At 44.7% G+C, this 20,999-nt stretch overlaps 6 protein-coding genes across 6 annotated transcripts; 4 read left to right on the top strand and 2 right to left on the bottom strand.

Moving 5' to 3' along the window:
- Positions 1 to 199: 199 nt before the first annotated feature.
- Positions 200 to 2,682, bottom strand: TREMEDRAFT_68303 (uncharacterized protein; the record flags this gene model as incomplete). The annotated part of the gene is made up of 12 exons (XM_007004219.1): positions 200 to 225; positions 399 to 672; positions 868 to 993; positions 1,034 to 1,089; positions 1,240 to 1,406; positions 1,532 to 1,548; positions 1,592 to 1,746; positions 1,835 to 1,933; positions 1,976 to 2,051; positions 2,125 to 2,378; positions 2,439 to 2,549; positions 2,598 to 2,682. The coding sequence occupies 12 exons, from the start codon at positions 2,680 to 2,682 to the stop codon at positions 200 to 202; spliced, it is 1,446 nt and encodes a 481-aa protein (XP_007004281.1).
- Positions 2,683 to 3,679: 997 nt separating this feature from the next.
- Positions 3,680 to 5,408, top strand: TREMEDRAFT_29872 (uncharacterized protein; the record flags this gene model as incomplete). Its single annotated transcript, XM_007003805.1, has 10 exons — positions 3,680 to 3,739; positions 3,928 to 3,979; positions 4,023 to 4,085; positions 4,242 to 4,261; positions 4,306 to 4,323; positions 4,365 to 4,471; positions 4,524 to 4,593; positions 4,640 to 4,718; positions 4,845 to 4,912; positions 5,136 to 5,408. 10 exons carry the CDS (start codon positions 3,680 to 3,682, stop codon positions 5,406 to 5,408), a joined length of 810 nt encoding a protein of 269 aa, XP_007003867.1.
- A 1,688-nt stretch (positions 5,409 to 7,096) lies between these two features.
- TREMEDRAFT_29770 (uncharacterized protein) lies at positions 7,097 to 7,971 on the top strand (the record flags this gene model as incomplete). The annotated part of the gene is made up of 3 exons (XM_007003792.1): positions 7,097 to 7,211; positions 7,422 to 7,564; positions 7,789 to 7,971. Coding segments are annotated over 3 exons (441 nt in total), but the record flags the coding sequence as incomplete, so codon positions are not given.
- An 856-nt stretch (positions 7,972 to 8,827) lies between these two features.
- TREMEDRAFT_73617 (uncharacterized protein) lies at positions 8,828 to 12,631 on the bottom strand (the record flags this gene model as incomplete). Its single annotated transcript, XM_007004265.1, has 2 exons — positions 8,828 to 9,359; positions 9,558 to 12,631. 2 exons carry the CDS (start codon positions 12,629 to 12,631, stop codon positions 8,828 to 8,830), a joined length of 3,606 nt encoding a protein of 1,201 aa, XP_007004327.1.
- Positions 12,632 to 13,697: 1,066 nt separating this feature from the next.
- TREMEDRAFT_61557 (uncharacterized protein) lies at positions 13,698 to 14,784 on the top strand (the record flags this gene model as incomplete). The annotated part of the gene is made up of 2 exons (XM_007004033.1): positions 13,698 to 13,941; positions 14,141 to 14,784. The coding sequence occupies 2 exons, from the start codon at positions 13,698 to 13,700 to the stop codon at positions 14,782 to 14,784; spliced, it is 888 nt and encodes a 295-aa protein (XP_007004095.1).
- A 1,054-nt stretch (positions 14,785 to 15,838) lies between these two features.
- Positions 15,839 to 18,126, top strand: TREMEDRAFT_61556 (uncharacterized protein; the record flags this gene model as incomplete). Its single annotated transcript, XM_007004032.1, has 8 exons — positions 15,839 to 16,226; positions 16,263 to 16,854; positions 17,018 to 17,062; positions 17,182 to 17,266; positions 17,312 to 17,361; positions 17,643 to 17,699; positions 17,763 to 17,935; positions 18,065 to 18,126. The coding sequence occupies 8 exons, from the start codon at positions 15,839 to 15,841 to the stop codon at positions 18,124 to 18,126; spliced, it is 1,452 nt and encodes a 483-aa protein (XP_007004094.1).
- Between the last annotated feature and the right edge of the window lie 2,873 nt (positions 18,127 to 20,999).

The raw sequence follows: 20,999 nt of genomic DNA, 5'->3' as shown, positions 1-20,999 counted from the left end.
GGTCGCGAGCGAGTAACGTATTTGAGTCAAGATCAGATGAGCGAGGGCCAAATCAAGTCATAGATCACTGGTCAGTTCTCTCACTTTTACTCTGCAGGATTAGATTGAGCGTCAGTCATTTTATGCACTTGACGAAAAGACAATGTCAATGCTTTGTCAGTCCTCGGACGTGATATATACGTTGATGTAGGACTCAATCTCAAACCAGCTCCAAATACCGTTCCACTGTCTATCAGCACGGTCACCCTTCGACATTCGATCAATCCTTCGCCGCCGCCCATAGTCCATCGACTCGCTCATGCTGTAACCCACTTCATGGATCACTCTTCGCGATGAGGCCCCTTCTTTCCCGAGGGTCTGGGGTACAATCGGAGAGAAAAGAAAGACATCTGACTCACCCTCCCACGTAGTCACCGCCCTCCTATAAACTTCCACTTCATGTTCCCTCGTTCCCGCAAAATGATCCACAAACTCATCTCCTAAGATCTCCCTCGCCACACTACTTTCAGCTTTAAAAGCCTGAGTAGCGCTTTCGAGGGAACTAGGAAGTTTGACCAATGTATCTCTTGTCACCCCTGGCGAGCCGATAGGACCATATGGTAAAGGAAGACGCTTGCGTATACCCCGAAGACCAAGGGCGAAGATTGCCGAGAGAGCGAAGTAAGGGTTCATCTGGTATTCAGCTTGTTGTCTATGATATCTACCACATACAGTATGTCGATCATTGACTTGAGCATGCTTTCAGAGATCGAGGATGGTAGATCGCCTCGGAGGACAGTCATCCCATACATGAAGGGATCAATCTCAGAGTTGCCCGGTCAAGAATGTGAAGGACATGGAATCTGAAGAGGAAGCAAGGCATCTCACATCCGCTCCGGGCACACGAACTTCAAATCTCGTAGCGGAGCTAGAGTTCCCAGGTGGTCCAATCAATCGGATCGACGCTGCACGAGATTCGTATCCGTACGAAGCAGTGTCCGGAGCCCACATAGCCTGACTAGTCAGCTCGGTCCTTTGCCAGCAGTGAGCTTACCTCTCCACCCAGCAAACGTTTGTAAGAGTTTATCGTCGGACATAATAGGGGGATGACTGTGGGTCAGTCAGAAATGTTTCTTTTATTGCTTGACTCTTCTCCCGCCTAATTTCGCATGGGTACGCTTTGTCATTCTTTGAACACTATGAACCCGCTTTAGAAGCTGCGACCCACAATGGAGCAGACTAAGTATGCGAAATGCTCACCATCCGCAAGACCGGCTAGCAAACCAGCTAAAAACCACTCCCCTTCTTGAGACAGAAGGCGAGTGTCTTTAAACATGGCATCTTTTCTGCCTCCCGCTTTGTACTCCTCTTCGCTCACTGAGAACACATTGCGACCAGTATCATCTCGAAGTGAGACGTGTATATGTCTGAGCGTCAGTACACCGACCCAGGCTTAATCCATGTCGCCTAAAAGCGACAGCGACAGGTATGACAATTGGCCTGCTACGAGCGGTACGCTGACAGGTAGGGGATGGAGGAGATTATGACGCACCCTGAGCAACCAGGTAGCTTATATCAGTCATTTTCCGGTTTCGAATATATTGACACTCACATCACCCCATGGTTTAGCCATGAAAGAAGGCATGATGCCATATTTCATGCCGACGCTCTTAGCCATAAGTTTGAACAAACAGGCGTTATCTGCCATCCGACCGGCCTCAGTATACGCAAGGGCGGTTTCGTAAACTCCTGGGCCTGTTTCGGTGTCTGTAATGTCAGCCAAGAGAACCATCATCTCCAAGAGAATAACATTGCAGAAAATCAAAGATTCCATTGAGAGTATTGAGGTACTCACGATGGCCTTCTACTTCTATACCAAATTTTTCAGCGACATCGTAAAGGTCATGAAAGTATTCTAGATTTCTAGTCGGTCGTAGGAGACTATAACCATGCACTAAAATCAGCTGGAAACGGTGTGAAGGCGAAGAACACCCACTGCCAGGTGTGAGAGGAGTGAGATTGGTATATTTCTTCTCTTCCAAACTTTGTGGTGTCTCAGCAAATTGGAAGTACTACTCTTGTCAACGAACTTTTTTGACCCACATATACGATGTTTTAGTCGAATGGAGAAGATGTGGTAGTCACCTCAAATTCCGCGCCTGCCATACATGTATATCCTAAATCTTCACCTTCTTTCACAACATTCTTCAACACACTCCTAGGATCCACAAATAGCGGTTTACCCGAATCAGGATCAATGAAAGAACATAAGAAGAAAGGAATGTTTTTCTCCCATGGCAATCGACGATAAGTAGAGAGATCTATAATGGCTGTCAAGTCACGATAACCGTTTGCTCTATTAGCGACTAGTAATTCGCGTGGATAAGGTGTATCGAGGACTGACAGTGAGCGTCAACTACGGTCACCTAGATTGAAGATGTAGAAGGAGAGGAACTCACTATCCCAACCGAAGACGACGGAACAGAAACCAAAGCCTTCTGATTTGACAGCAGATAAGAATTTTGATTTTGACATGATTTTCCCTCTCAAAACCCCATCTACGTCCACTCCTGAGACATTAGCTAGAGGTGTGTGGAGGGCAGGAGAGAGGAACGGACCAGCAACTTTGACCTTGTTGTCATCTTTGAGAAGATTGGTGAGGTCTTCCAAGCTAGTAGGAGCGTTTGGAGTGGGGAGTGGCATGGCGGTTATGGGGGGAATGTCTCCCAGCAGGGGGTCAGAGGGGAAGAGGGGAGTGAGTAATCTATGGGAATGAAGCAAGAGGGAGTCGAAGATGCAACTGCTGTGAGTGACGGCGCACTACCTGAACGAGCGGAATAGATTTAGGATAGTATGTAGTAGAGAAGTGAGCAAGACGGGAAAGGGGTTACGCTCACGATCCAAGCCTCCTCCGTCATCATCGACGGACATGTAATCAATCTCCGTTCCTTCTTCGGCCTCCACCCAAAAAGTCATACGCGTCCATCTACCCACCAAGTACAGTACCTACAATACGAGCACTCACTCTCAGCGTATGCTAGACAGACAAATCCGAATCATGTCTCAAGCATCAAGGTCCATCTCTAGTTACTTCAAACCTCTCTCTTCACCCGCTTCTTCCTCTCCCGCCAGACCAAAACTCAACGGTGGCCCTTCTATACCTTCATCCCCTATCAACGGGAAGCAGAAAGTCACCACTTCAACGGTACAGACGTCTACCATTACAACTGATGATGGTAAGACCGAGACAACCACGGATGGTGCGGGGAAGGAAGTGAATAGTAGTCCTGTTAGTTCAAGCGGGAGGAAGAGACATATGAATGAGGTCATGTTGAAAGCCATTCAGGATGGTTTGGCGGAAGGCGAGAGAGAGGCTAAGAAAGCTAAAGTGGTCACTGGTGAGTAATGAATTCCCTCATCTACCCAATAAGCTTTTCAACCTCGGTTCATATGAGCCGGACTGCTCGAGTGAGATATCCCTGCGAATATTAACCCAACCGCATGGAGCGATGCAACATCGGATAGGATCGACTATGAGTGTTGTCACATGATCCAGCTAACAATATCAGCTCCTATCTTCCAGAATTTATCTCCTGTCAAATCTCTCTCGCTGGGGAAAGCTTCATCAAGAGAAGAACTACGCGATTCTCTCAAGTCTCACCCAGACAAACTCGCACTGTTAGAATTGGAACTGGATACCATGGGGGAAGATTGGTTGATCGCTTTACAAGAAGAATTCGTCAAGCCTTATTTCCTAACTGTGAGTCTACCCCTCAATGATCGATTCCTTCGTTTACCTCTCACTAGTCGAAGCCTTTCTCACAGAGCTAACATATACATGAGACCCCACAATCTGTCTCTTGGGCTCCTCGAATGTGTCTGGATCTCTATCGCCTAGCGGATTAAGTACCAGGACTTGATGATAACCTCAACATAGCTGAAGTTTAGTTGAAACAATTCATCACCAATGAGCAAAAGACCAAAAAGGTTTTTCCGCCACGTCCGTCGCTCTTACTTTCTTCTTGTCCTAAGTTGACCGTTAGCGCAGGACATTTATAGCTGGTCTCGTCTTTGTCCGTTGAAAGATGTGAGGGTTGTGATCATTGGTAAGTTCCTAGTTCGCTAGCCCTCTCCCTCCAACCATTTACCCTTCGTCTCTCTGCTGCTCTCTTGCATTACGACACAAAGCCACGTCCAAAATTCAGACGGAGAGGCCTTCCAATGGGCTTCTGCGACAGTATTCGTGGCAGAAGCTGATCAAGCAGGTCAGGATCCGTACCACGTGAGTCTTCACATATACTTTTGTTATTCATACTGACAACGCAGGATGACAATCAAGCTCATGTGAGTCAACATTATGCCTATGAAAACCATGTTCACATCAGGGTTTGGCATTCTCAGTCCGAAAAGGTGTTCGAGTACCTCCATCCTTGAGAAACATATATAAAGAAATGTCAGAAGACGTGGACGGTTTCAAGATTCCTCCTCATGGGTCAGTGCTGGACTTCAGTCTTCCATCACATGTCATTCTGATTGACGAACAGTGATCTATCCGAATGGGCTAGACACGGTGTGTTATTGCTCAACACTTCATTGACTGTTCGAGCACATGAGGTGAGCAGTGTCTTAGAGAACCAGAGTTCTGATAACTGATGAAAAGGCCGCTTCACATTCCAATCGCGGATGGGAAACTTTCACCGCTGCCGTGTTGAAAGTGGTCACGTCAAGATTGGTTCCTCGTGATGAAGAGCATGATCACATTTCCGCTGTTGCAGACCAGAAGGGACCAACGGGAGTGGAGAAGGGGGAATCCAAATTGAACATTAACGAGAAAGAAGGGAGTAAAGCGTTCGGGAAGGGAGTAGGAGGGAACGGAGTTGTATTTATGGCTTGGGGTGCACATGCTCAAAAGATGTGTAGTGGGGTTGATAAAGTATGTTTTTTCCGTCCTCTGTTCTCTCTCCTCTTATTTATCTCATACATCTCTCCGCCCCCATTTGTCTCCCCTCCCTTATCCATGACCTATCTGTCTGTGTATCCGAAACCCGTGCGATGATCCAGTCGTTCACTGGTCGCTCGCGTCGTACTGCAGGTCTCTCGTGAGACAATGGGCCATATTCGTGAAGATGTCAGGAGTTACAGTAACTGATGGAAAGAACAAACATCTCATTCTCAAATCCGTCCATCCCAGTCCGTTATCAGCCATGAGGGGATTTTTCGGTAGTAAACATTTCACCAAAGCCAACGCTTGGCTAGAAGAGAGATATGGATCAGAAGGAGGGATCGATTGGAAAGCTTTTAGGCGCATGATTATGTCAGTGTTCATTCTATTACTATATCTGTGTGTATCTTTTTTAAACATATCTGCATTGTGTATATTGCTACAGTCACATAAATCTTTCTCATCTCCATTATGGTCAGATTGTTGAAGCCAGTCCTCTGTTTACATTTTCAAGTGACAAACCCTCAACATATGTGCCGTTCTTATTTTCCCGTGTTAGGCGTGACATCATTCAAGCGATGATGGCACGCCTAACACCAAGTTCATCTTGGCCTTCACGGGAATCGGTAAACTTACCGAAAGACATCATACATATACAATACCCCATGTCCCGACCGTCACCGCCGAGAAGGGTAGATGATCGGGATTGGAGGTCCCGTCCCGAATCTGAAGAAGGGTATGACAGGGACAAAAAAGCTGATTCCGAGTGGAAATCCAGGAGAGATAACGTGAGTAAGAGCAACATGGGAAAATCCAGGTGAGTTTTCTTTCTTCAACTCATGCGATTTCATTCACGCTGACGCTGACGTCGACGATGATGTTCATGACCCATAACAAATTCGTATAATAGGCATGGGTTCGAAGAAGAAGGTTCTGGTCGATATTCGAGTTTGAGAGATGGAGATAGATCTGTCGGGGGGGATTCATCTCACAAATCTCACCAATCTCACAAATTTGAGTTCGGTGAGAAGGAAAGAGTTGGGGATGAGAAGAGACGATATGAAAGTGAGAATGTGACACGTAGACATGCTAAAAGAGGTTATAAAGATGAGGAGGAGAAACATGGTGATAAGAGGAGACTGCACGGGGATGAGAAAAGACGAGAAATCGTTAGTCGAGAACCGTATGATGATGAGATAGAAAGCGCTAGGAATGGAGATAGACATTTAAGGGATAAAGGGGGAGATGCAAAGCGGCCACATGTCAAAGAAGAGGATGGAAAAGAGCTCCGAAGAGGTGATAAAGATACTTATAAGGAGATGGAAGGGAGGAGGGAAAGTAAGAGGAAGGAAGAGAGTGAGAGTGAATTTGAACAAGAGAAGAAAAGAAGGAAGAAGGAAAGACGTAGAAGTGAAGATCTAGATAAGAGTAAGGGGAAATGGCATAGTGAAAGTGAAGATGAGAGGGAAGAACGAAGGAAAAGAAAGAAAGAAGATAAAGTTAGTCTTCCGTCCTTGCTTCCTTACTTTCTTTCTTCATCACTCTTCTTGTAACTTTGCTTGTGTTCAAATAAATCATGTCCGAATCTCTGGATTGGGAGGTGGAGTATACGGTAGAAATGGTCGAACACAAATATCATGGCTTTGATCTCCCAAATTCCTCAAACGACTGAATTACTTCACACAAAATGAGAGTGGTGTTGATAATCTAGAGACGGAAGGATAAAGTCAAGGAGAAGAATAAAGAGAAAGTGAGTGACTCGTTTTGTCAAATACACCCCTCCCTCTTGACCACCGGCCTGGTCCAGAGATGTTCAATACCCAGAAGTACACCACAAATGAAGAGACCAAAGGGTTGACCGTCAGAAAAAGACAGCGGCGTCGACTTCACGTTGGGGTAAATATGGTATAATCTCTGAATCTGAGTAAGTGCATTCCATATCCTTATCCATGACATACACAATCAACGAATGTATGTATATCCACTTGAGAGGGATTTGAAATTGAATTTCTCACGGTGCATTATCTACCTGATGATCCCACGCACGACTCGGCGCTCTAGTGACCCGCAAATTTGGTCTGGGATCCAAACGTCATCAGACGAAAGTTCGGGAGGAAAGTTGCCTGGGGAGCGAAAAGGGTTGTGAGACGAGGGGCTAATATCAGTCATCACAAAAAAGATTCAGAATTTCGAGTTTGGTTGATAGAAGAAAAACAATTGAATCCTGAGACGATATCAAAAGATCGTCAAAGAAAAGAATTTTCCATTTTTGTTGAAGATTACAATACTGGTCAGTGTCTTCTCTTCTTCATTCTCCCTCCTCTTCCCACCCACCCTGTCTCCAGCTTTCTCCCTCCCTGTCTCCCGCCTTTTCGCACCTCCCCTGTCTCTCTCCTTGTCACACCCTCCTTCCCTTCGGGATCCAATCAACACATGACAGTAAGAGAAAGGGAACCAATCAACACATGACAGTAAGAGAGGAATCACTGAAATAAAACAGCTACATTACCTCATGAGAAATATTACAACATGACGGAATACGAAGTCCGAATGAAATTGATCAGATCCGGTCAAACATTAACTTTAGAAGCGGATAAATATGATCCTATGAAAGATGAGAAAGAACATGAGAATATGATGAAAGTGAGTTCGCGACATTTTCCCTACGTTCCGTCTTCAAACGATACTATATCATATCATCAAACCTCATGTTGAATGTTCGATGATCGAGGGGAAAGAAGGGAAGAAGACGAATGTCAAAAAGGTAAATCGGATGACTAAGTATATCACATACAAGAAACAAAGATTTATGCTTCAATTCTCAATCATGTCGAATCAGTTGATGTGAGATGTTGATAGGCAATTAGGCAAGATATGGTCCTAGAGAAAGTGATTTAACAAGAGAAGAAATATTAGAACTTCGTAAAATCCAAAAAGAACGTTCTGAGATTGGGAAAATGAGAATATTAGGTATGTCCGTACCTAAAGAAATGGGAGTAAGGACGAAAGAAGTGGATAGAAACGTTTTATTTCCACCTGATCCTTATTGATTTTGATTTTTTTTTTTCATTTCTTTCATATGTATTCTACTTCCTCATTTCCTCATTTCCTCACTTTCCTATGAATCCTTTTGTTCACACTTTATCTTTCAACATCTTCTTAGAGCAGGCAACGACAGGATTGAAATGTGCTCAAGATCCCACATACAGTACTCTAGAGTACTCTGCTCTGCTCGTAGTACAAACACATGCATTCTCCGATATACATACATGAATACGTAAGAGATTGAGATCGTCCAAAAAGAAGAATTAATCTTCGATTATTATTGTCTTTGTCATTTTGAACGTTGAGTATGATGATGATGAGTAAACTTGAACTATGTTCATGACGGAAGTAAGGGTATATCAGAGAGGTTAATGATAAGTTTGAACATGAATCATTATAAGGATTAATTAATACCAAATGAGGTTGCATCGTAAACTGACTACTACAATAGCATCACAAAGAAAAAAATAAAGCATGACAAGCAATCGTAAAAGTTCGTTTTGTAGGGTATGTATTGTCCAAGCAGTATCCCAATCAAACACGTCTCCCTAAACATGTCCAACGTTCCCAACTCAAATCAACCCTATCCAAACGAGAGAAATTCCAATCATCATTCCTCCTCATAACCAAACCCAAACCCAAACCCAAACCCAAGATCACGTATTAACCTATTCTTGAATCGTCCAAAGCATCCAAAGACCAGCGGGATGAATTAAAACAAAAGGATTGAGGTTTATCATGAAAATCCCAATTTGTCCAAAATACCTCTCATTCAAAAAAAAAAGATCAAGTTCCATTCCAAAGTGGAGGGGGGGGGGGGGGGGAAGACGGATTTTGATCGAGACCGAGGTGGAAGTGACGTTATCGAATCGAAACTAAAACAGCCACGACTATAATCACCCAACCTAAACTTCCCACCACACTTGCAACTCTTGATCTTCTGACCCATTTATCTTCATGCCAAAATTTACCCCATCTTCTCTTTTGTTTCTCTTTATATCTTCTCATTAATTTTTCCCTTCTCGTAAGACCATGTTCAATCTTTGATATTCTTGATATCCTCCCATCTAGGGGTGAGTCACCAATATGAATAGTTGCTCTTGTTCCGTTGGCTGTAGCTTCGATATCATTAACTTTTTCAGGATATATAACCCACGCCGCCCAGATCCATACGAAGGGGATTATGAATCCTATCCAGAATAAAACTTTGGGATAAATGGGTTTCTTTTCGGTTTCTGACATGTTGAGATGAGGAGAGGGAGAAGGAGATCGATCGGATGTGATGGAAAGTAATGTGGCGGATGTCATTGGTCTAGTACGTTTTGGAACGGTCAGGAGGGATTTATCTTGGGGAGGTAGTTGAGAAACGCGGGTTTCTAATTTGCTTGCGCGGCTGATGGTCAGTCCATCTTAATTCATTTTCCATGTCAAGTCAAAGGTATAGTAGTGATGGCTTGTAGGAGTTCATCATTGCTCAGAAAAATGGGGATAAGGAAAGGTTTGACGTAGATATGAGTAGTCTCCATCTAGCGGAGACAGGGGGAAGGAAAGGACGTTTGATTTCTCGTCCGGAGAGAGAAGGAGAACCCACCTTGGTGATCTGTCTGGCGTCTCTTCCTCTGATCTCAACGACCCCTCAGGAGACTCAGTCTCCACTGCGGCATATTCCGACTCATCGTTCTGCCCCTCAGGAGTCAAAGGTGGAGAATCCAACGCTAATGCTGAATAGGAAGAATATCTTGCCGGGTCGGGAAAGATCAAAGTCGCACGGACTACCTCACCTTTTCCTTTCCCTTTCTTCTTCCCAGTCTTAGTCATGACTTTACCGACGATTGTGGCGGAGATGTTGGAGGGCTGAATATCTGACCAAGCGAGGGAGGAGCAACGGGCGGAGTTTGTCTTGTCCATTCCTTTCATTTTCTCCTTCTCCATCTTCCCCACGGGTCCCATTGAATCCATTGGATTGGCGGGATTGATCATACTCATCTCCATACTTTGATCCGATATGACTTTGTCTTCTTCCTGACCAGTCATAATCATCTCCATCGACTCCTCCGTCTCTTCCTCTCCCACTGATTCCTCTGTGAAGGTGGAAGCTATCGACAGGGGACGTATCAAGTTTCCGAACGAAGTCGTCTCCGAGGTGATTGTGATTGCTGGAGGTGCTGAGTATTGGAATGGTATTGGAAAGGGGATGGAAGGTAGGGATGACATTCTCGAAGGTAATCGATTGTTCACATTCTGAGGAGGACTGGCAGGTATCATTGTGAGAATTGGAAGATGTGATGTCTCTGACATGTAAGGTAATTCCGTCGGTTTTTCCATCGGACTTGGAGGAAGTGGAATATCTTGTGGTTTTATTTGGGATAGGTATGGGTAAGAGTAAATTACCGATGAATCCGAGTAAACCTCTTTGGTTTGTACTATTTCCACTTGAACCACTTGATGTTGATAATCTCCAATCTCTTGATTCTCCTGATTCACCATGACAGTAGGATTGGGAAGATTGTTCGGAGTTGATGGTGATGGTAGAGATATCGGAGATGGTGGACATTGTCGAAATTCGATGTTTTGGGGGAGAAGAGTGGTCGATAAATTCATTGACGAGTTCTGTTGGGAGTGGATCAAGTTTTGAAATTCTTTTGGATTTTTCTTTTCTTCTTTTTCCAAATTCTTTTGATTCTTTAATGAACTCGTCACTCTGGTAGGTGGAGTGTAAGGTGGAGAAATGGGAAGAGGATGAGTTGGGAAATCGTTCTTCATTTGAATTTGTTTCTTTTCCCAAGTATTCCTGTAAAGGTTCAAGGAAAGAGATTGTCTCGTTTCTTCCGTTAAAACTTCTTCTTCGTCTTCTTGTATTTCTTCTTCTTCCCTTTTCTCTTCCATACTCAAAGTTGGTGACTCTAGTATCGATGATGACGGCCGGGAGGAGCGGTTTTGTATTATCGCCGCTGGTTCCAATCTCCTGGTGAAAATCCCTTCCCCCCCATTGTGAAAACCCTCTTGTGTTTCCTCTTCATCTTTGAGTTTACTAGGAGCTGATCTCCACCAACCACCGAATAAACCCCAACCTGACGAGACTTGTTCCGTCGTTCTATCAGGTGTAGATCGACCTACTGTCCCTTTGGCTTTTCGAAGAGTCTTCCCACTCGTCACGACAGAAGCCTCATGTACTTCAATCTCTTGGTTATACACTTCATGTTCCTTTCCAGATCGAATGCCAGCTGGAAATACAGGTGTTTGAGGGGTGTAAGGTCCACCGATGGTCGAATCGGAAGGAAGGGTGATTTGTTCCAAAGGTCTACTTTCTTCGTCCATTCTCATCCATGCTTTTTCAGTCATCAATCTGTTCCCTAATTGAATCCCTCCGTCCATAGCGAGATCATGTAATGTACTGGCAAAAGAATATCGACTAGCACCGGTCACGCGAGATGCAGCGTCGGAATTTTGATGACTGGATATGGAGGCTGTTCCTGCTTCTTCTTCTTCCCGAGGAGTCATCTCGAATGTCGGGGGAGCATCATGTAGCCAACTGGCATGTTGAACGGTATTTTTATGCTGGATCTGTTGAAGAGGAGTAAAAGGTGTGAAAGGTGTTTCTGGGATTCCACCTTCACTGGTACCTACACTCTGTCCCGTCGAGTCGATGATGGAAATAGAATCGGTGTTTCCCACAACAGAATTGTTCCATGCTTTCTCGAGTTTATCGTATAACTCTGGATCTTCGACATCACGTGAACCAACACCTTCGAGTTGACGAACAGTATGAGCGAGAGCGACGATACGTTTCCTTCTCGTTTCGATCTTAGTAGGAGTCGGTTCTTGCTCCGGAGGGAGGTCAAGGGATTTACGGATATATTGAGCAGTCGTACGAAGATCAGAGGTTTCACCTGAAAATTCGGTGGCCCAACTATAAGTCGAAGGGTTCTCAGATCGATTGCCTTCTGGTGTCCCTGCGGGAGTCGGATAATCCGTAGGACTTTCCACTAGATCTTCCACACTTCCACGACATGAAGAGGAGAGGGAGGTGTTGGAAGCGCATTCGATTAAGACCGACAGACCAGAGTTGGCTTGACGGATCGGAGGTGGATCGGATACAGCTCGTTGATTGGTAGGTGGGGAGAATAAAGAGACACGTATGGAAGTCGGTCGAGTGGCAATACTCATCGGTCGAGGTTTCCGAGGAATTACGTTGGAGATTGGAGTGGTGAACATGGGAAGTGGTGTAGGGATAGAAGTGAGTGAAGCAGATTTCGAATGTCTACGTTCTACCAAGCCAAGTGGTTTACAAGCAGCTCGAAGTATACGTTGACGTTCTTGTTCATCTGGTGAACCTGGTCGATTTTCTTTCCCATCGGCTTGACCCAAAGAGACTGTTTCGGACAAGAGGGAGTTGTCATTTGTGTTTGAAAAAGAGATCGACATGGAAGCCATACTCCTACGTTTCTCTCTACCAACTTTCCTAGCATGTTCCAAAGAAGCAGCTTCCATGGCTAATCGTATCTCTCTTGCAGATTCATCTTCATGTTCATGTAAATGAGCGAATTCGGTAGCGTGTCGTTCTGTGAATTGTCGTAATGATTGTGATTTAGATGGTTTTAATGATCGTAGAGGTGAACCGGTATGATTGGCCACAGAATGACGTCGAGTTGATATCGACGCCATGTCGTTATCGATTGAATGAAAGGACGAGGATGAAGAAGGGTAAGAAAGGTAATTATGTCTCATGATTTTGAAAAGATGGGAAAGAGAACGCCGGTCTTGGAAGAGATTCTTATCATGCTGTGCGAATGACGAGTCTGAAAGCGGACGTGGGGTGGATCGGAAAGAGAAGTGTTGATTCACCGCGGAAGGGAACGTAGGAGAAGTCGGAAAGTAAAGTCGGAAGTAGGGTGCGGAAACGCGAAAAGTGAGGCAGATAGAGGGCGGATTGAAAAGAGCGTGTAAGAGGTACGATTAAAGAACGTTTGGATTAGAAGCGGATATTAAGTGTGATAGAGGTTAAGATGTGATCATAGAAAGAGGTAAAGTGAGTGAGAATAGTAAGTATAGAAAGAGTGAAATCTATGTTTGTGACGGGAAATGAACCGACGCGTCTCTTTTGACTTTGATTTCGCCCAAAGTGGAAATTCCCCCAAGTGGCTCATGGCACATACAACGTTCACTATGACTCGCAGCGATATGAGGCATCTTGTGATTGCATTTCATACACTGGATCATCATGATGGTATGTTCGCATGACGTGCTTGTAAATGACTCATCAGATACTCCTCGTAGGCATCAGACATGGAAGGCAATACAGATGAAAGACGACCTTCCCTTGATCCTCTCGCGTATGTAACTCTTACACATCCGAAACATGTCGCCTTCTTCCGAGTTCATCGGCACACATCAGGTCTTCTAGGTGACATCATCTCTTCTTCGTGCAACAGATCCTCTGACCTCCACATGTCCAAAAAGATAAGAAGGATACTCACCAGCATGCTACGGACCATCACCTCGCCCTCTACTACGCACGCTTTTCATTTGCGTGCCCATCAACTATTGCAAGTTCGATGACATAAGTTTGTCTTTTCTATTATCTGTCCCTCTAATCCTTATCTTCTCTCTCCATCATCATTGATCCAAACAGACAGACGGATAATCCTGAGCCAATCAAGCCAACATGCATTCAAGGAGCACTGGGACAAGACGTTCGGAGCAGTCAAGAATAGAAAGACGTGAACTCATCATGACCCCTATATCGACCGGAAGTCGGATCCAGTCGCAACACAACCAGACTTCTAACAGTCGCTATGATTCCGTACCACGTCGAATGACCTCAACATCAATGTGGTCGTCTCAGTCCGGTCCCAGAGATGACTATGATGAACTTAACGATGTTACGGAGATGGAGACACGTCTTGATGATAATGAGATGAAATTGTGGAATGCTGTGGAGGCAAGTGCGGCAGAGGTAGCGTGGTTGAGCACTAGTGAGTCATGTCCTCTCCTTTCTTCCTCTCATCTCTGTCTTCTCTTTTTCCCTTTGTATCCTGCTACTCTCCATGCTCTCACCTAGTTATCACCACCCAACGCCAACGACGGTACTCGTTCCGTCTTCATAATGCGCAAACTGGCCCTGTTATAGAGATTTCCAACGCCTGGAGCACGGAAAACCATCTGACCTGGCAGATTTGTCCAAAGCATGTACATCCCTCTCTAACCATTTCCTTGCTGATCCCCTCGAGCTCACTGATCTTGTGGATCAACTTCCAACCCTCACAGGTGTTACAGGAGAAACCTCTCATTCATTCCCATATACCGGATTCATCTCCCCATCATCATGCGTAAGGTGTAACGAGGAAACAGAATTGACAAGCTCACTGAACCACGTTACAACATCCTTCTTAGCAAAAATGGATGATTCCATCTTTGACCCACAGTTCAAGAAAGTATTGTCCAAAGGGGTCGATAAGATTGTTGCACTTACCAAGACACGTCAAGGTAGTTTACATCCAGGATATAAAGCCATTAACCGTGATGGAAGTTCTCAACAAGATCAATCAACGGAGATAGTTTTGCAACCTCCTTGGGATATAGAAGGATTGAGACATGTAGATGAAGAAACATGTGAAGGTTGTTGGGGGAATACGGATGAGACGTATTTGGAAGAACATGAGAGAGGGTTGAGATTGAGAGATCAGGTGGTGGCATGGAGTGAGAGGTTGGCAAGTTTAGCTAAGAGTGCAGGGGCGGAAAGAGATAGGATGAGGTCTTGGAAAGTTAAGCGTAGGAATAGTGCAACAAGTGTGGAGAACAAACGATCAGGAGTATGAGTGTAGTGATACACTCACTTCAACACTGTACTCGAGTAGGGTTGTATTGTACATTGAGAAGGATAAGAGAGAGAGATAGTTTTCTTCGAAAGGTGTTTTGGGGGCTTGGAGATACAATGGATGTCAAATAGTCTTGTAGATAGTATGTGATATGATTCTGAGGCGAAACTTATGTATACCAGGGGCCAACATTCCAGCTGATCTGAAAACATGCGCCAGTCTATCTGGTGAGCGATGAGGGGGTGGTTCATCACCATTACTTGTGTACAAGTAGATTGAGCTCGCCCGGGGGGAGTCACTGTGGAGTTTGAGATTGGTCAAACTTTAGGGCTGGAAAACTGGCGGTAGAATCACAAGTCGTGACTCCTCCTGAGATGGTCAGTTGAGAGGGTACATGTGACATACTCAACAATACGACCTGTTGCTCTTTTGTGAAGCTTGTCCCCCTGGAAGAAGAAGTCGGAGATGTACAAAATAGCCACACCTTCCATATATGTATCAATCATGAGAATTTGCAGCCCAAAGGGATGAGGAATACATAGGTGAAGAATGTCAATCACAATTGTGTTTCACGTATGAGAACTTCATTTTTGTCTAAATTCACACGAGCGCCTTCCTCTATCTCCATTTCTACGTGTCCTATACGTCATTCTCAGATATGAGTGATTGTAATGTGATAGGAAGACAGAGGACAAGTTTGAACCTTGTGAAAGTAAGTGAGATGCGTGATCCGTGTGAACGAGTACTTCCCATCGTCTTTATTTCTCAATTTCCTTCCCTCAACTTCCCACACCTGATGTCAAACATGTCATAACTGAAGGGAAAGAGGCCAATAATATCAGATTATCATCCAAGACGCACGGATAGAAGACCGAGGGGTTGCGATGACCAACATGAGTGTTTGAGTGATGAGAATGAGGAGCTCATGTTGAAAGATATAAGAACATCTATCATGTAGACAAACAGTACTCTACTATACACTTTTATCTGATCTCACATTGATATCACAACTTGATCATCAACAACTCAACAAGTCTTCACTTGCATAACAATAATGAACCAATTCACTGATTTCTCTTATATTCCCTCTACGCGTTCACAAAGACGTTCTCAGATTCCTCAATATCAACCTTCCTCAGCAAGGGGTTCTTACCCCACATGGTATTCCAACCAAGGCAACTCTACGGGAGAATTTCTACACCAACTTGATTTGCTTGAAGCTGGTACATATGGAGGTAATCTGGACTATGTGAGCCCCTTCACCACAAGTCATGAGTATGATCCTCTTTACCTTCAACCTCCTGTCTATCCTTTTCCTATCGCGAACCCGTCTTTGGGACACTATTCGTCTTTTACTCCTTTTGGAGTTCCCATTCCGGGGATTTCTCAAGGTTATAATGGCGTACCACCCAATTCATCCAATATGTGTACTTACCTAAATGGTGAGTTTTGTCCGCGGTGCAGCGCCTTGAGCCAAGCTCAAAAAGAGAAGACCAAGGATATCAAGCAAGATTTTATGCCCAAATCCAATGAAGGGACTTATCCCCAAACATCTCAAGGTTCCGGCCCGAGTGGAACTCCTGTCCCACCTAACTCGCGAGATTCACCTCCGGTTTCAAGTATAGTGATCAATGTAACTTCACCTACGATTTACATTATTCACCTTACTGATTCAAGTGACAAGCCAAACACATCAGTAAGGAAAGAAACACACGTCAGCTTCCAAGATCAAGCTCAGAGTACTATCCCTACTACCAGTCTTTCAAACAAGTCTCATCCAGAAGAGACTACCGAGAAAGGGGATGATTCGGGTAGGAGGATAAACGGTAATAACAATTGGTCAACAGGGGGAACAATTCGACGATCCGCTTTTCGTCCAATGAAACGTCCTATAAACTCCACATTGGCTGACAGATCCCTTATCCCTGCACCTGATCCCATTGTTGCAGGCGATCCATATGAAATAGTTCCTACGAGTGAACGAGACGACAGGAGTGTCAAGGTTGATCCTGATACCATCAAACGGAGTACTTGTGTTCCATTGGACATAAGGGGTGATGACGGGGTCAAGTATACCCCCTGGAGCGGAGTGGGGAAGTCTCAGCCTTCAAGGATGAGCTGAGTAGTTTCTCAAGCATATATATACCTGACAACAAGTAAACTCAGAGGGAATGAACGGAAATGTTGGAGAGGACCACATGAAAATTGTCTATCATGGAATTGAATTCTGCAGTCCGTGTTTCAGTGATATTTACCTCTTATGTGAGCCTGAGAACCGGTTAGTTATCTATGCCTGCCATTTTCTATTGACAATAGATTCAGATTTGAGGTGTACTCAGGCCTCGGATATGATGACTATTGCTCCTCATCAACTCTGGACCCTTTGCTGAGGGCAAGCGTTAAAGGCGTAAATAGCTCTGTTTGTAAAATCAATGAAAATTCTCAAATCAAGCTACAATTCTCACAGCTGAAACAACCAATGGTATGCAGAAACAAAACAGATGATGATTCATGAAGACAATTATAGATACCCAAACGTTCTCGTTCGTTTGCGGAAAATGAACAGAGGTCTGAAACGTGAGAGATCAGTGACAGATCGTTAGAAACGTGAGAAGCCATGATAAGGTGGGATGTACTGTACATTCTACACACCTTCACATTACTATGTTAGGGACATGGCCGGAGACGTGCATCTCCGGAGCTGCACGGACCTGATTGTTCCCAGCCAGAGATGTACAACTCCGGAGCTGAACACTCTCTTTAGCCATTCCCATTCAGAGAAACATCAATAACAGATCCTTCACACCGTACAAGACAGTGTTGGTAACTCCAAAGGGCAGATGCTCTACTAAGACAAGTGTAAGAGGTAACCATCAAAGTGCTGTTTATCATCACATGCCGTATTTGGCAAGAAGGTCAGCCAATATCTTGAACCAGGGGGAATTCCAATGGTGATGTATCATAGGTAATTGTTGCAGTGTTGTAGATTTTAGGTTGTGGGGCCAGACCACCATGACTCCAAGAGTCCAGAAGATGGTACCACAGGATATCTGTACTGTGATTTATATATGTGGAGAGCTTGGGGATCATAAGAGTAAAAATGCTCTGGCTGTGTCCGGACCCCTCTGGAGCTGCATGGTTCTCTGGCCGGGTCCAAGAGGGGGGTTTTGAACCATGCAGCTCCGGAGGTGCACGTCTCCGGCCGTGTCTCTAACAACTACAAAGTACGTTTCCATTCATATCTCTTACAACCCACAAATCAAACACCTCTGATCCATAGCACTTGGTGACGTTTCAGAAGCTGTCACCCTCATTGAAGCTGCTACTACATGTTCAGTTTGATGTGTGTGAACTTGTAAAAAACATGATTGATATCTGTGACTATAAAACGTCTGTCAAACCTACCACACCAATTTAGTTCTCTTAGTGTCAGGATCACGGGTACCCCTAGACGGGTTCCTCAAGAGTTGTACGCAGAAGTCGTACTCCACCTACCCGTTCCCGTCTCCACTTCACTGATCCGCTATGGCATCCTCTGTTCTCCTGTTCTACCTGATCGCTATTCTTTCACCCTGCTATACTTTTCCTTCATCTCTGTGTCCCTCATCTATCTCCGTCTTCCTTTGGTCGATCACCCCATATAGTTTCCCATCTTTACTCTGTAAAGTTCGGTATCACTCTGCTCCCTTTTTAGTATATAGAAACAGCCCTTTTTCGTAGATGTCTTGTCGAATGTATTTTCTCGTCACTTAGCAAATCTTTTGCCACTTGATCTCATCGACTTATAGTCTCTTCAATCCACTACATCACTAGACTATTAACTACATCACTAGGTCTGTTCCCTGTGAGGCCCTATAGCCATAGCTCATAGACGCAGACTATTTTCAACGTCTGGTCCTGACACTGATCCCATTGTTGCAAAGGATCCATACAAGATCCTTCCCACAAGTAAACAGGAGTGTAGTAATACAAAGATTGAGCCTAATACTCTCAACTGGGGTAGTTATGTTCCATTGGACATAAGGGGTGATGGCTGGATCAAGTATTCACCTTGAAGCAAAGTGGGGAAGTCTCAGCCTTCAAGGACGAGCTGAGTGGTTTGTCAAGGATGTATGTACTTGACAACTAACAAACTCAGAGGTAATTACAGAAAGGTTGGAAAGGGCCACATAAATGGATGACTATGAGTCTGCATGATTTGATCCGCTCAACATTGACAGTCCTAAGTTTCTATGTTGGGATTGAATTCATCATTTATTGTTTCAGTGATATATACCTGTTAAGTGACGGACGGAAGCCATGGCGCTTCGAAGCGTCATGAGGGTTAGCATGACTGTTGGAAGATCCATGCCCCACAGAAGAACTGATCCTGACCAAACCACATATCTCACAAACCTAGTCCTCAACGCATAGCTAGGGGACTAGAGATGTACTGCATGATATTCTGCAGGAGGAAGAGGCCAGGGATGCATAGTTCTTTGCTTATTTGACCCCTTGAGTGTTTGCTGGCAATCAGATGATAATACAGAGGAAAAAGAGCATGCATCAATTCTACATGTCTCTGTACTTATCAAATTCCACTCACATGCAGCAAACCAGAGACAGTCAAATAAAGTTCAGAGGATAAGTTGAACGAAGAGATATTTGACGGAAGTGGTAATTTTCCTAGTGACGGTTTGGCCGTCCTGCGCCGATCCTATTGGCTAACATTGAAAAGCACCATTGGGTGCTGTTTTCACACCATTCATGGCCAAATCTGACAGACATATTGTTCTAGTATCCTTTCACCACCCTCAACATCCTCCTCTAGGATTTTGTGATTGTCTAGCTCAGTGGTTATTGGTGGGAAATGTGTCAGGACCTGTCACGAACCACGTCGTAACATCCCTGACAACCACCATTTCCAACCCTCCTTTCACCATCACCAACCACCACCCAAACCACTGAGACCGACTACGGCAAAGTTACAAGATCCTAGAGGGTATTTGTCACGATAACCCCGACTAGCGGAGAACTACGGCAAAGTTAGAGGAGGAGAACTGAGGGAGAGCAGAGCAGGGGAAGTTAGGCGAAGTTTGTCGAGGTGAACGGAGTAGGATATTGGGGATATGGCGAACTACGGCGAAGTTGAGCGAAGAGGACTGAGCGCAAGGCTGTGCAGGAGTTGAGGGACGTTCTATGAGAAGAGAGGAGAAGTATAGATAGTTTACAGATCGCTGAACCACTTTAGCGATCCTTGATTGTTGTCAGTAGCGAGATATATATCCAGTAGCCACAACCATCGAGCTAGGGAGAGCTACCACCGAGCAGTTCGACGTACTAAGGCGAAGTTAGCCGCAGTCCATCGACGATCACCTTTTCATTTACCACTCGACATATTACTACGGCGAAGTTAGCCGTAATCCCCCAACAAGTACCCTGTCCTAGTGAGACATCAACGCCCCACTACGACGTAGTTAGCCGAGGTTTGTTGACCGTCGGTCAGTAGAGAAGAAGAAACGACAATTGTGACAGGACCAGATGTTGAAAATAGTCTGTGTCTATGAGCTATGGCTATAGGGCCTCGCAGGGAACAAACCTAGTGATGTAGTTTATAGTCTAGTGATGTAGTGGATCGAAGAGACTATAAGTCAATGAGATCAAGTGGCAAAGGATTTGCTAAATGACGAGAAAATACATCCAACAAGACATCTACAAAAAAGGGGTGTTTCTATATACTAAAAGGGGAGCGGGGTGATACCAAAAGCTATGGAGTAAATGTGGAAAGCGATATGGGGTATAAGAGCGAAGGAAGACGGAGATAGATGAGGGACACGGGGATGAAGGAAAAGTATAGTATGATAAAGAACTAGCGATTAGGTAGGACAGGAGAACGGGGGATGCCGTGGCAGGATTAGTGAAGCGGAGACGGGAACGGGTAGACGGAGCACGACTTCTGCATACAACTCTTGAGGAACCCGTCTATAGGTACCCGTGATCCTGACATTACTCTCCCCCTTTGGTAGACGTTGTCTAGTCCTGTAGAAAAATAAAATTCTACTGAATCGAAAGTGGCATGTGGCACTCTTTATCGAAAATGATGATAGTGAGGACAGTAATGATGGTAGTGAGGGCGCATATTGTGATCGAGAGAACACCCTAGATTATGACGTGTAATTCAGTATCACTCTGTCTCTGATCTTGAGATCCACTTTCCCGTATCCTCTTCTCTTCTT

The sequence above is a fragment of the Tremella mesenterica genome (genome assembly GCF_000271645.1).
Source record: "Tremella mesenterica DSM 1558 unplaced genomic scaffold TREMEscaffold_4, whole genome shotgun sequence".
NCBI lineage: Eukaryota > Fungi > Basidiomycota > Tremellomycetes > Tremellales > Tremellaceae > Tremella > Tremella mesenterica.
This window is presented reverse-complemented; position numbering and strand designations above follow the sequence as displayed.